Source organism: Polypterus senegalus, chromosome 16 (assembly GCF_016835505.1).
Source record: "Polypterus senegalus isolate Bchr_013 chromosome 16, ASM1683550v1, whole genome shotgun sequence".
In the NCBI taxonomy this organism is placed as follows: domain Eukaryota; kingdom Metazoa; phylum Chordata; class Cladistia; order Polypteriformes; family Polypteridae; genus Polypterus; species Polypterus senegalus.
The window spans coordinates 74,232,247-74,248,058 of record NC_053169.1 but is presented as its reverse complement, the minus strand read 5'-3'; the positions used below and the strand labels follow the sequence as shown (position 1 = coordinate 74,248,058).

At 38.8% G+C, this 15,812-nt stretch overlaps 1 protein-coding gene across 1 annotated transcript in view; it reads left to right on the top strand.

The window, feature by feature from the left end:
- LOC120516408 (aftiphilin-like) overlaps nt 1-15,812 on the top strand; it is a 125,383-nt gene that overhangs the window by 30,852 nt on the left and 78,719 nt on the right. The window contains exon 2 of the mRNA XM_039738054.1: nt 9,383-11,266. Coding sequence (XP_039593988.1) covers nt 9,413-11,266 — 1,854 coding nt within the window. The 5' untranslated portion in view covers nt 9,383-9,412. The remainder of the gene's footprint in view (nt 1-9,382; nt 11,267-15,812) is intronic.

Below are 15,812 nucleotides of genomic sequence, written 5' to 3'. Positions count from 1 at the left end.
TAAACATTCTTTTCAGAGATATTGCGGTAAGGTGTTCTCGGAATTTAATGGGGGTTCCAGGCAATTCACAACACTGCGAAGCCGAACCTATTCTCACCGTGATAATATCGCGCACTGCCACCTGGTGGATTCCTCCAGATTTACGTAAAGTATGCGTGCAAGTATAAACCGTTCAACGCTAGCGTATCAAGAGCATCCGCTGCAGCATGCCTCGTGTGAAGTATAAACCCGGCCTAACAGTGGCATTATCAGTCATTATGGTTGGTCCTTTTTCTTGTATGTTCCATTCATTCATTGCTGCAGTGAACAAGCATCAGCTCTAGATCGTAATTTTAAAATGCTTCCTTTTTGTCTGAGGACTGTTAGGACACGTTTTCGAGACTGATTAGCATGACTTACTTAAATTATGGGTGAATTTTGAATGAGTGTAGTGATACGAAAATTTTTTTTATTTTTAAAGAGCAGTGATATTTTGTTAACTGTTCATTACTAATCAAGTATTTCTTCTTAAATGTCATTCAATGCTTATGCACATGTTTTAAAAGCACTATGTAGACACCTTCAAATAAAGTTTTACTGAAATTTGTTTAATTATATTAATTTTCTCTATGTAAAGTTAAGTAGTTTCTAAAAAAAAACAAAAAAAAAAAAACAAAACATCACTTCAAATATACAGTATCAATGCACATTAATTCAGTCAAGATTAAATCAATATCACATTATCACATCAAATTGGAATCGAATCGAATTGGGACATCAGTGCTGATACCCAGCCCTACTCATAATTCATCCTCTTTAGCCTTGGAAGCAGCCTACTCACTCTTCTGTGTACTTTTTCTAGCGCTGATATTTAATACCTTTTTATTCCAAATTCTTGAAACTATTTTTCTTGAAGTAAAGATATTACTGTTCACTTAAATTTCTTTACAGTGACATTTAATGGAGGATTGTTCTTGAAAATGAAGGAAAAGCACAAATGTGTCCTAAGCTTTGAAAATGTACATGCCCAGTGAAAACAAAATGCAAAAAAATCAAGTGTTGAGAGTTTCCATCAATTCCTTTATTTTAAATTGTAGTGCCTTGAAGTTGCTGTCATTAGCATAACTGTTTAGTAGGTGGCATTGTGGAACAATGTGAATTAAAAATACTGTGGATTTGTATTGCCTTTGCACAACAAAATGTATCGGAAAGTGCATATGCAACAGACTAGAACAAAAATAAACTTCATCCTACACAATGGATGCTGCAGGTTAGCAATGTTAATCAACAAGTCCAAAGCAAAGTAGAGGCTGTTTCTGTTAAACACTTACAAGGGGTCACCTGTAAGTGCAAAGGTTTGCACATAAAGAAAACCCACATGCAGTGCTATATATACTTTTCCATGCAACAGAAGGTCACAAAATAAAAAAAATGCATAACAGCTCATTAATCATTCTTAGGTAGATAAAGTAAACTTGTACCAAAGATAATGTGGGAGATTGCTAGGTTATAACTTATATACAAAAGCAAATATTAAACCAATCGGCTTCTTATTAGAAGAGATTTGACAAATTTGGAAAATTAATTTCTGTAGCAGTTGGAGATCAAAATTGCCGTTCATTGATGTCCAAGAAAGCTGTCACATTTTATATTTTTTACCAAGCAGTATTTCTTTTTATTGTTTTTTTGTTTAGAGATTTTATTATGTAAAATGCATTTATTAAATATATATGTAAATCCATATAAACAAATTTTCTTTTGAGAAGAGCAAGCTTGTCTAGATTGTACCAAACATGCTTGAAGTTATAGTACTATTTATATTTGATTTCAACAACCCAAATGAAGGAAGACTGCAGAAAGCTCATCAGTTTATAGTGCTTTTTATTGACGACCCCAATACCTAAGAAGAAGAGAAGTTGCTTATTGTCTATACCTGTCCAGATGAGTCACTGACCGTAGTTGAATGTTTTAATAGTAGTGAAGAATAAAAAGCTGTTTGCTTTTACGCTGAGTATCTTTTAGATAAGTAGCATTTCAGTAGGGTGGTGCAGTAATGCAGTTGAAGATGCTGGTTCACAAATCTTGAATGCAGCAGTTGTCTGTGTAGACCAGTGGTTCCCAAACTTGATCCTGGAGACCCACTGTGACTGCAGGTTTTTGTTCCAACCAGATTCACAATCGGTGATAATAATCGATAACATCTGGTCTTGTGTAGCTGGTCTGTTTTACTCTTCTCTTATTCTGCATTAAGAAAAACACAGCAGTATGGCTTTTACATTTATTGGGCATTTAAAAATATTTGTATTTTTGTAAAGCTATAAATGCTTAACTCTTTTATTGTTTTCCTTTTATTTTCCCCATTTCCTTTGTAGTTTGCTCCCTTTATTTAACCTTAATAGTGACAATTAACAACTAGCATAACAGATGTCAAGGATGATAAAAGCAGCAATGACTTCAGTGGGAGGTCCACTAATTAGTAAATTATCAGTGAAATAAGTAGAATGCCTGGAAAAGCAGAATGAAAGTTAGGTTGAAAATACTGTTACTGACATTAAAAAAAACTAACTACATATTCCCGATATAACTGCCTATTACATTTTAATAAAAATCTACCAAACTTATTTTGTAATTTCTACATTGACTTCAAAACACAGAAAGCAGGAAATAATGACTCACTTAATTAGGCTAAGAGACCAATGATAAACGGAAGTTGGTTGGAACAAAAACCTGTAGCCACCCTGGGTCCCCAGGATCGGGTTTAGGAACCACTAATGTAGACGTTACCAAGGTTATTATAGTTTTGCCTTGATATTGATCTCTGATTCCATCCCAGGCACATACAATTTATAGACAGAATTTTGTCACCTGCAGACCTGAAAAGACGTAAAAAATCAGAAAACAGATTCTGCTGTGTTCTGATAGGTGTGATCATGAAAATCATGGGGGCTTACGAAGAACAGGACTCTTAAGGGTTGAAACAGTGTGCAGAACCCTGTAGCTGTATTAAGGGAAACAAAATAAAACAAGCATTTATTGTCAAGGTTAGAGGCAGTGAGACTTGAATAGCCCATGCATAAGAACAGTAAACCCTTAATGAGCACATCAAGATTAGGTAATAGGAGTATGGGCAGGCAGAAAATGACAGAGACAGCATCTGAGATTAAGAACAATATATACATAAATCAAAACCTGTTTATCCAGAGTAGGATCGCAGAAAACCTGGTGCCTACCCCAGCAGGTTTGGATTCAAGGCAGGAAAAATCCCTGGTATGCATTAGGCATGACATTGGTGATATTAACAAAAAAGAATATTTCAACTCTCTATTTTGAGAGAGAGAGAAAAACATTGAATAAAGGGGAACAAACATTTTAAAATGTAATTCTGCTACTGGATTATTTTCATAATATCAGGTATTTTAAGATGTATATATGAACTAAAAAAGATAAATTAATAAATATAGAATAAATGCAAAAACAAATTAGTATGTTTAGTTTTTCATCACTTGGCAGACTTTCTTTGCCTACCTACCTGTAGTTCAGTAGAGACATTGCCAACTCAGGAATTTTACAAAGTTTGTTTTGCTTGGTTGTTAAACGATGTTTTTAAAGCAAAAGTGATTGGTCAGTGACAATATACTGTTGTATGATGACCTAGTCAGTCACGTGATCAGTGTCTTTTTATTTTCAAATATCGGGAATGGTCTCCCGTAGACTTTCTCATATACTCAGATATAAGGATGGATATTAAACCACAAGTCGATTTATATTTTTATATTATGTATCAACGACAAATCAATAAAATATTGAACAATTATTATAAAAGTAAAGTTGAATAAATCGGACTCTGCAGCAGCATGAATAAAAAAAAAAATTGAATATGTTTTCAAGTCAAGTACCACTTCCGGTTGATGGATTTGGCTCAAACGTTAATACAGATCTACATTTTTGGTGTAACAACCACATGCCAAATTTCATCCATCTGTCTGATTGCATTTTTAAGTTATCGTGTTAACACACACAGACATAATTCCAAAAAACTATTTTTGGACTCGTCACAATTCATCAAAATCTCGAGGTTGAATTTTTTTCATGATTACTATACTTTCTCTATACTTAGTATAATGGGGGGTGACTTTATGGTTTAGAGTTAAGTTACAAGGGTTAAAGACTAACAGCAGGAATATTACTCGGTTATAGTGAGTTTGATGGGGCCGACGCTATTTGCTCGTTATAAGCGTAATTCGCTATAACCGTCCTTCCATCATCTTCCGCTTATCTGAGGTCGGGTCGCGGGGACAGCAGCTTGAGCAGAGATACCCAGACTTCCCTCTCCCCAGCCACTTCAAGCTCTTCCGAGGAAATCCCGAGGCTTTCCTAGGCCAGCCGAGAGACATAGTCCCTCCACCGTGTCCTGGGTCTTCCCCGGGGCCTCCTCCCGGTTAGACGTGCCCGGAATACCTCACCAGGGAGGCGTCCAGGAGACATCCTGATCAGATGCCCGAGCCACCTCATCTGACTCCTCTCGATGCGGAGGAGCAGCGGCTCTACTCTGAGCCCCTCCCGGATGACTCAGCTTCTCATCCTATGTTTAAGGGAAAGCACAGACACCCTGCGGAGGAAACTCATTGCAGCCGCTTGTATTCGCGATCTTGTTCTTTCGGTCACTACCCATACCTCATGACCATATGTGAGGGTAGGAACGTAGATTGACTGGTAAATTGAGAGCTTTGCCTTATGGCTCAGCTCCTTTTTCACCACGACAGACCAATGCAGAGCCCGCATCACTGCGGACGCCGCACCGATCCGCCTGTCGATCTCACACTCCATTCTTCCCTCACTTGTGAACAAGACCCCGAGATACTTGAACTCCTCCACTTGGGGCCGGATCTCGCTCCCAACCCTGAGAGGGCACTCCACCCTTTTCTGGCTGAGGACCATGGCCTTGGATTTGGAGGTGCTGATTCTCATCCCAGCCACTTCACACTCAGCTGCGAACTGATCCAGAGAGAGCTGAAGATTACAGCCTGATGAAGGAAACAGAACAACATCATCTGCAAAAAGCAGTGACCCAATCCTGAGTCCACCAAGCCAGACCCCCTCAACACCCTGGCTGCGCCTAGAAATTCTGTCCATAAAAGTTCTGAACAGAATTGGTGACAAAGGGCAGCCCTGGTGGAGTCCAGCTCTCACTGGAAACGGGTTCGACTTACTGCCGGCAATGCGGACCAAGCTCCGGTTGTAGAGGAACCAGACAGCCCTTATCAGTGGGTCCAGTACCCCATACTCCTGAAATACCCCCCACAGGATTCCTCAAGGGACACGATCAAACGCCTTTTCCAAGTCCACAAAACACATCTAGACTGTTTGGGCAAACTCCCATACACCCTCCAGGACCCTGCTAAGGGTGTAAAGTTGGTCCACTGTTCCGCGACCAGGACGAAAACCACACTGTTCCTCCTGAATCCAAGGTTCGACTTTCCGATGGACCGTCCTCTCCCGGACCCCCGAATAGACTTTTCCAGGGAGGCTGAGGAGTGTGATCCCTCTGTAGTTGGAACACATCCTCCGGTCCCCCTTCTTAAAGCGGGGGGGCCACCACCCCGGTCTGCCAACCCAGAGGCACTGTCCCCGATGTCCATGCGATGTTGTAGAGTTGTGTCAACCAAGACAGTCCTACAACATCCAGAGCCTTGAGGAACTCCGGGCATATCTCATCCACCCCCGGGGCTCTGCCACCAAGGAGTTTTTTGACCACCTCGGTGACCTCAGTCCCAGAGATGGGGGATCCTACCTCCAAGTCCCCAGGCTCTGCTTCCTCATTGGAAGGCATGTTAGTGGGATTGAGGAGGTCTTCGAAGTACTCCCCCTCCGATCCACAATGTCGAGGTCGGCACTACACCATCCCCACCATATACAGTATTGACACTACACTGCTTCCCCCTCCTGAGACGCCGGATGGCGGACCAGAATCTCCTCAAAGCCATCTGAAAGTCGTTCTCCATGGCCTCCCCAAACTTCTCCCACGCCCGATTTTTTGCCTCAGCAACCACCGAAGCCGCATTCCGCTTGGCCTGCCAGTACCTAATAGATGCCTCCAGAGTCCCACAGGACAAAATGGTCCCGTCGGACTCCTTCACCTTGACGACATCCCTTACTGCCGGTGTCCACCAACGGGTTCGGAGATTGCTGCTACCACAGGCACCGACCACCTTATGGCCACAGGTCCGGTCAGCCGCCTCAACAATAGAGGCACGGAACATGGCCCATTCAGACTCAATGTCCGGGTGTGGGCATACTTATTGCCCCCCGACTTGGAGCCTGTTCATTGGGGTTTACCCCGGTGGACGAGAGGGTTGCCTCCCTCCGCCTTCGGGTGGGGGGGATGGGTCCTAACTGTTGTTTGTGCGTATGCGCCGAATAGCAGTTTGGGGTACCCACCCCTTTTGGAGTCCCTGGAGGGGGTGCTATAGGATGCATACCTTCTGGGGACTCCCTTGTACTGCTGGGAGACTTCAATGCTCATGTGGGCAATGACAATGAATTCAAGTCCGAATGGGCCATGTTCTGTGCCTCTATTGTTGTGCACTTGAACAATACCGTGATATAGAATTTTGGTCATACTGTCCAGCACTATGATTTATTGAAAAAAATTTACATTTAGCCCATAATGAAAACATACATTAAGTACAATATACTATTTTTAAAGAAAGTCCAGAATACTTTTTTGTTGTAAACTTTGTAATCTACAGTCATGCAGTTTTCCCTCTTTAAACACTTAATGCATTCAACGCTTGCTTTTTCATGTTGGTCCCTTGAAAAAATGCCATCAATCTATTGCAGGCATTTCGGCATCAAATGATGTTGGTAAACTGTGTTCTGGTAAATCCAATATGCCAGCAGCTTCTTCCTCCTTGTCATCTTCATCATTGTCTTTTTGAAGTAATGTATTTATGATTTTGTTTTCATTAGGAATTCCACTAGTAAACAGTTTGTCATTCACTTGTTGACAGTCGTAATAATTTATATTATTAATTTCAACATTGTTTTGGCGAACCCAGCAATTCATACTCTTCTTCAGAAATATAAAATGTTGATTTACTGAAGCAATTCTGTATGGTAACAGTCGTCACATTGTTCCAGGCATCAGATAAGAAATGTATTGCATATTGAAATTTATTCTGCTGGTGGCTTGCAAAAGTCCAGGATGTGGTCAAGTGTTGTTCGTAATAACCAAGTTTTCACTTGTTATAACAGGGCAAATTTACATGCGAATAGCTGGTATATCTTTCAAAAATAATTTTTTTTCATTATAACTGAGAAATCATTATAACCGAGCTCATTAAAACCGTGTTTGACTGTATCTTGAGAACAGCATTACAGTCATCATTGGAATTATTCTCAAAATAATAAAAACTGCAATATTCACAAAATGAGCTTCAGAAAACCACACACCTGGTTGTGAAACGTTGCCAAGGAGAATGCATAGACCTTTTTCAAAAATAGTAAAAAAAATTGAACTCTTTGCTTTCTGGATTCTGTTTTGGAACTTACCTTGTGTTTTTAGGCATCTCCATTTTGCCTTTTGTAATCCATGGTGCTTATATTTTGTTTTGTGTTTCTTGAAGAATAAATCTTTTTATTTATAAAGATTGTGTTTATTTAATTGTTACTTTTCAGGTTTGATGACAGTTTGAGCAATTATTTACAATTTTGTACTTGGAACACCTCGAGTTCATAAAATTACTTCTTTTGTCATAAATGTATCTAAAAACCACATATTGCATATTGTTCCTTTTGAAGCAGCAAAAGTGATTTCAGACATATTTGGTAAGTCTGGACTGGGATCCTTAGACCCCATTTTAAACAGTAATAGTGAGAATATAAATATTTTGAGGAAAAGAAAGCTTCACTACCATGTGTTTGGGGAAAAATTTATTTAACTTGGAATTGGAAAAGTACTGAACTTGTTGTTTAAACCAGTACTTCTCAAATTTAGTCCTGGGGTATTCCTGTAGCTGCAGATTTTCATTCAAAACCGTTTTGATATTTCAAAGAGTCACTCATTTTTATTTGATTATTTATTTATATACACACACACACACTCTAGCTGATTACCCAGTGTCTTCGCTGAGTGCAAGGGAAAAAAATAAAAATATATAAATTATTAAGTAGTAAAACATTAACATGTAAGAAGTAAAGATACATTGAGCAGTACTGGAGTGCATTTGGGTAAACTACATTTTAAAGGTGCTATAACACAACAGGTGGCACCGATCACACTCATTCGCAATGATTTCCACTCTGCCAGGAGCCGACGGGGCACTCGAAGTGTCACAAACAGTGCGAGAAGAGAGGACGCCGTCCGAAACTGCGAAGCTCTCGACCCAAATAAAACTTCTCTGTCAGAACATGCCTAGCGGCGAACAGCTCAGTGCTGGAGTCCAGAGAGGAGGGCTGGGAGAGGGCAACGCGGGGCACACTTCTATGGGATAGATCAGCGGGTTTGTGTTTACTTCTTTTCAATATCAGTAACTCTCACACAAATAATAATTCATAAAGATGATATAAAAATGGCGTCCACAAACAAAGTGATTAGTTGCTGTATTATAATATGTTCTGTGGTCATACGTAATTTCCGTTTCTCATATAATATATATATATATACACATACATACATACGTAGATGGGCTTTTGTTTATTTTAAACTCATCTTTTTCTTGTATCCATATAGTGACAGTTAGTGCAGACACGTGCAAATTACACTGACTAAAAATCTGAGCTACACTGGTACCATAGGACAGCATTTTTTTAACACCTGCTTCAAGCAGTTCACAAAATAGCTTCTTGCTGTTATATGCATAGAAGAGGTTACAGAAGGTGGTAGCTACAGAGAATACCACAATTTTTTTCTAGTCTGTGCTGTTTCTTTTATATGTGATTATTTATTTTTTGTTGTCCTGTAGCAAAGTTGACACTTTGTGAGGCAATACATTCATACTATATATTGCCATTATAATATTTTGGAAGATAAACCTACCTTACAGTGTGTAAAAATCAAGGGATGTATGTGTGTTGTGCCTTTTTGTTTTAATATTCTGTCATAGCATGAAATTGTGTTTTATTTTAATTATGCCAGATTTTTAGATGCAAACGCTGGTGGCATTTCGTCTATTGCTTTTAAGCTCTGTACAGTATCGATTCACTTCAGAAATCAGCAACTGGTACTTGTGGAACACTGGTAGTTCTAAGTTAGCCAGCATGGTTTGACTCTAGAAATTCATGACTAGTCTTTGTGGTGTTTTTAGTTATTCTTTCAGTGTATTTCATTAGTCAAGGAATTCAATCACTTATTTATTTCTTAATTAAAAATATTACATTTTTTTCTGTTTGTGTTTGTCTTTAGATCTGATTTCTAAAAAACAACGCCTGGACAATGGAGCCAGATGTAATTCGAATGTATTCCTCCTCTCCTCCACCTTTAGATGATGGGGGTGAAGACGAAGATGATGAATTTGGAGAATTTGGAGGCTTTTCAGGAGTGTCAGCTAGTGTCTCCTTTACCAGTTTTGATGGGCCTAACTTTACCTCTTCAACTGATGACTTTGTTTCTTCAAATCACTTCATGTCGGACAAGATGTACTCAAATAATTCTGCAGTCCTTACAGATTTGAACTCTGTTAATCCAAGCAAGGACAGGAATTGCTTTACAGAGTTTTCTAAACCACCTGATGGCACAATTGTCGGTCTAGATAACCACAGTAGAAATGAAATGTCTTTATGTCATGCTGCCGAAAGCCCTGTTAAAGATGGAGTTAAAACCCTAGCTGAGCCAATGGAACTAGCTCCTGGTTCAAATGACTTCTCTGCAGAGTCCATTAATAGGACTGTGATCAAAACTGACCAGCAGGAATCCACAGACTGCAATGGCAGCATCATTTCTGATGATGAAATTTTAACAAATGGATATTCTTCTGATATTGTTAATTTTCAGCAAGAAATAGAAGTAAATATCCCCAAGGAACGGAAAGAGATCTACCCTGAAATAAGTTTAAGTTCCCCTTCAAGTCTTGCACAAACATTTGCAGATTTTACTGCATTCCCCAATACTTACACTTCCATTAATTGTGTCTGTACAGTTAGTGTAATGAATGATTGCTCAAGTGAAGAAAACATCCTAAAAAAAAAGGTTGGTTTTAGCATGGAAAGTGATGACAATTTGAATGTTGACGTGCAAGAGCCTTCTAAACTAAGCTCAGAAAATGTAGTGGTCCAAAATATTGATAGTGATAGAGCAGCATCTCCGTTTTCTCATTTTCCTGCTAAGGATAATGTTTTAAGTAACAATATCAGTGATTCAGACTGTGAGACTAAGTCTCAGACGACTGCTTCCATGGAAAAAGTAGAAACTTTACATTCAGAGAAGTTTGTCAACAGAATTTGCAGTATACCGCAAAAAGAGGAAGAAGAAATGGAAAGGGCAGGATCTGATGTTTTCAGAAGTACAGTTCCTTTTGTACAAGAAAGTACTGCAGATACTGAAGATAGCAGCCTAGTGTACCAGAGTTGTAGTGAAAATGGCCAGCAGGTAGAGTCTGTAGCCCCAAGCACCTCTGTGTCTGTAAGTGAGGAATTTGCATCTTTTTGCCAGGCTGAGTCTCCTGATGACATTGAAGATTTTGGAGAGTTTGGCAGCACAACTAATGATAAGTTATCACTGCCTAACCCTGAAGGCTTACTACCATCCAATATCACAGAACTACCAGCAGAGGTTTCTTCACAATTTGAAACCTTAGATATTAAAGATTTTGGTGCTGCAAACGTTTGTGACTTTGCAGACTTCAGTCAGTCTAAAATGAGTAGTTGTATATCAGACAGAATTACTGAAGCAATTAGTGATTCTGTTGAATCCATTAGTGAAGGTTCAGCTGTTACAGAGGATGTTTCTGGTCATTTGGATAAAGCACAGAAACTAGAAGAAGGAAGTTTTGCAGAATTTTGCGAAACTGAAGACTTTGCAGACTTCAGCTCTTCAACTGGAAATCAAGATATGGAGTGGAATGCTTTTGCAGACCAGCCTAGCTTAAAAGAAAGTACTTCTTGGGCAGCTTTTGGGAATGCTCAGTCAGTTGATTTCACTGAGGATAACACATGGCAATCCAGTAGCACAACTGAGGGAGGCAATGTTAGCAGTGCACAAAGTGGCAGGATGGATGGAACTGGCTTTGTTTCTTTTCAGGGTCCTACAGAAAGTGACTGTAATATATCAGACCAACCTTCAGTATATCAGGTAAATATCTCTTGCATTGTTCCGTTGTTTACAGCTTAGCGTACTGTGTAAGTGATTCTTTTCTTGCCAGTTTTTTGAACAGTCATTTTGGAAATGCAAATATTTTATCAAACTTGAGGCTTTTAGGCTTATGTTAAAATGGGGCTAATTCTATGCTTGGTTTATTTTTACATTTTTCTTAACCAACCCTTCTAACATTTGCAACAGGTTTCACTATGCAAAAATTAATTCTCATGTTTTAGTTTATTCTTGCTACATACCTCAATAAATGTGTACATTCTATTCTTTTAGAATACTGCATGTAAACAAAGCAACCTCTGATAAGTTTCCAGCATTTGGTAGTTAGAGACGAGTCAGGTCTGTGAATATTTTTTAAACATTAGTTAGTAGTATGAATTATGTCACATAGTAACAGTTTTTTATGTTAAATTAATTTTATTTTGCAGCCTACAAGGTCATCACAAATACAGTGATAAATGCAATATCCAAAATTCAGATAATCATTTTTTTTTTTTTTAATTACTCATGAGCAAACCTTTTCTCAGTTATTCATAGTACTGGACGGTATGACCAAAATTCTATATCACGGTATTTTTCAAAATTGTACTAGTTTCACGGTATTCAACTGTATTTTTTTTCCATGCATGAGTTAACCACATTTTCCTCTGCAGTAGACTGGCTAAGAATAACCTATTCCACTGTCATGAGAATTGTACATTGTACGAACAATATTAATGTGCACACAGGTATTAATACAGGTTTGCATGGCCCCAAAAAGTGATATTTTTCAAGGAGGGGGGCACTGATGAAGCACTAATGAAGAGAAGGAATCACATTGCATGACAGTTGCAGTCAAAATATAGAACCTTTTTATTGAACAAATTTAGCAAACAACTTAAACTAAAATTTTGACAACATATTGTGAACAATCCAAAGAGGCATTTAGAATTAATAAAATATCAAGAAGTGCATGTCAAAAGTTGTATTGCACTGAACATGTCTTAGAAAAGTAATAAATAGTAAATATTTTTTGTAAACCAACTACACTTTCTGTTAATGTTAACAATCTTTGTCCACTGACACGGTAAAGTGACTTTAAACAACTTCACCATCATTAAACTGCATAATATTTAAACTAATAAATAATAACAATAAAATAAATAAAAGTGCAACTTCCAGTAATAATACTATTACTTCAAAATGCGATTGGACGACCATGGGGAGTTGATGAGGTGATTGGGGCGAGTTGCACCCGATCGTTCTCTATTGCTTCATCGGCTTACTGTGGCGTGTGAATAAGGCGCTACACCCACAGAGATGTATATTTATGTGCAGGCAGGATATTTGGAAGCAAAAAAGAAAAGAGATAACACACGGAGGTTAAAGAAGGGAAAAGGCAGTCATGGGAGACGATACAGAGACCAAGAAGGTGAAGGCCGCACGAGCTGGGGCTCCGTGAGGGAGTGCAGGCTGAGGCGATGTAGGGGCTGGTTCATCCCACTGACTAAGCGCGTAGAGTGGGGCGAGCGAAATGTAAGACCTCCCAATGGATCTGAGGAGTGACTGAGTGAGTGCGAAGGAAGACGGGAGGTGTGCCAACCTCGGATGATCTGGTTGCGTAGTGTGGCGGCAGCCAAGACAGGAGTTGGCAGAAAGCACTTTGTGCTGCAAAGGCTCCGCCGGCAACGCCCATAAAGGGTGAGCCGTGGAGAGAGAAGGTGGTGTGCTGCGATCTGGCGAGGAGAGAGACTGCATTTTAACCTCTATTTTAAACGATTTATTTATTATGGATTTTATCCCCACGTTTGACTGGTTTTTTGGATTTTCTGTTTATTTGGGTACTGTATTTTTCTGAACACTGCACAGTGGACACTTTTGGTTTTACTTTTGACTGTTTTTAACAAAAGCACCTGAACACTTTCCACCATTCCCTGGCTTCAGTGAGATTTTTTAGCTCATCTCGGTCGTAACTATCAACAGTGTTGGTTTAACAGACTCCCATGTGGGAAGAGGGAGTCTGTAGGGGACTGGCATCGTCACACTATTACACAGTAACCAGGTACATTACACTGTATTGAAAAAAAAAATAAAACAAGTACAACTTGGCTTGCAGTATTATCCAGTAGTATAGAAACAGTATTCGCACATTTGAACATAATGGTCCACATCCGAACTTTTAAAACCAAAGTATCTTCCGACAACAGACACAGCACCGTTTTTCGTCAAAAGTTCTTCTGTGTCATCATGTTCAACTTTATCGTCTGCTGCAGCTTCTGTTTAGGAATGTTCTCTGTCCATTTTCACTGCTCAATACCTCCACTAACGCATGTACTCTGTTGCTTTCCTGTTCAGCGATGCAGCAGTGAAAAAGGTCCCCCCTTAAACAGTTTCCCGCTGTGCCACATTCTGAATGTTGTTTAGGCTATTTAAACTGGTGTTCCGGTATAAGAAAAATCCATATCATAACAAAAATAAGCAGTTTTTGGTATGCACCAGTATACCGCCCAGCACTAGTCATTCATGCCACCATAGGTTTTATCTAAAACACAGAGTCCAGCATAGTTACTCAGTTAGATTGGAAACTGATTTTTAGTAGTGTCCAGTTTCAGTTCAACTAAGGGTCTTGAAAATGTTACCTTACTATAGCTGTTGTTTGGTTGACTGAAATAGGAATAAGTTTGAATTGTTCATAATTCTGTGACCAATTAATGCCCCCCTTATCACATTCTAAATACTAAATTGCAAAATTGGCTGTATGCACATGAAGTTTGTCATGTTTTGTGTTTGGAGAAATTGATTTCCATGGCTTCTATATACATAGAGTTATAGCGGCCCAGTGCTGCTCAGATTTACACTGTTGATAGGATGGTGAATTATTTGTTTTTTGGGTGGGGATTCCAGTAATGCACCCAGCCCTCACTCGAACTGGAGACACAGACATACATGAATCAAACAAATGTGTGAAATATATTAAGTTAAAAATCAATTAACAACAAAAATCGGACAACCTTCCCCTTCAGCGATGCAAATATAACATACAACAATCATCGCCAACAATAAACAGTCATGCCAGTGTCCTTATCACAGTTTCAAAGCTGCAGAAACGGAGGAAATGGTATGGTGTAAAGATGGCAATGATGATCCCGGGAACAGCTTCCGTAATAAATTAACTGAACAGTCCTACCAGTAGTCCTGAGCGGCGAAGGGTGAGATTTGTGGGAGTGCTCCCTCAGAAGACGCATGATGACTAATCCACCACTATTCCCAGGATAGACAGGCATGAAACAGTCCATTCATTCTTGAGAGAAATGATCCAGGGTACAAATGACTTCACAATGGCTACATTGGACAGGATTCAAGGAATACACAGAAATGCAGACTTCCTCTTGCTGCTTCGCCGGCCCCTTTTCATGTTTCCCGCTGGCCCTTCTTGTCTCCAGCAGCCCCTATGCCTCTTTCAGACATTCAGTGAAGGCAATTCCTTTTGGGGCTGCTGGGAAATGGAGTCCTTCCAGGGTTAGCACTGCTACACAATAATGCACCAAAACTCTGCCAATTTCAACATTCACTTAAGAAATTGCTGTTGACATTTATTTTGCCATTTGCCTTGTCTAATTACTAGGGATGTTTTGATGAGATTTTTTTAGGGCCAACACCAATCAACAGTTTCATGCTACTAGAACTGGTGATTCCAATATTTTTTTTGCTTTTCAGTTCTTTATCCTTTTAATTTTTTAGCACTAAGCTCTTGCATAACCAGCCATGTCATGTACAAGCCTTATGGCCAATATTAGTATTAATCTTGGTATTTATTTTACAGTTAAACTGAGGCTACAGGTTTTCCCTTTTTTTAATTAACAAAATAAAGTTTGGTAGTCTTTTTTTCATTGACTATAACAAATACTAAAATAAAACACCCTAAATTTTTTTTTTTTTACTTCTAAAACATGTACAGAATATTTCTCCATAATACACATAGCATAAAAGATAATAAAATGCTTGTAAATTTTTTTTTTTTTTAATTTTTCAAATTAAAAATGTGAGCTTCTGTACTAAACACAAGCTCACTCACCCTTCACACAAGAAGTATCTGATCTAATTAAAGGACAAAATGAACTCATTAAAGAGTCTTCTTTTTTCATTTCTGCTGAAGACATAACATAAAAGCATTTAATTACATGTGGTTTACATTGGTAGTGCCACTGTATGTCATTTCTCAATAGACACTATTGTTTTAGCAGAGCTTAGTTTTATTAAGGCAAATTAAAATTTTACTATTCAGTGTCTTAAATTGAAAATGTAAAATCTCCCGTAAATGCTTCCTCTGACATTGGATATTACTTCCTTGACTGAGCATTACAGCCTGACTCTCCTACTGCTGAGAATGCTGTCTGTAACAGCAGTCCCACTATAGGTGGCAGATCAAACTGATCCTTTTACTCTATAGAAATGGTAATTTGTACAGTCTACCATTTTATTCTTGCAATAGTAACTAAAAAAGGTGCAGCTGATATCTTAAATATTTTCCCTCACATTTAAACTCAAA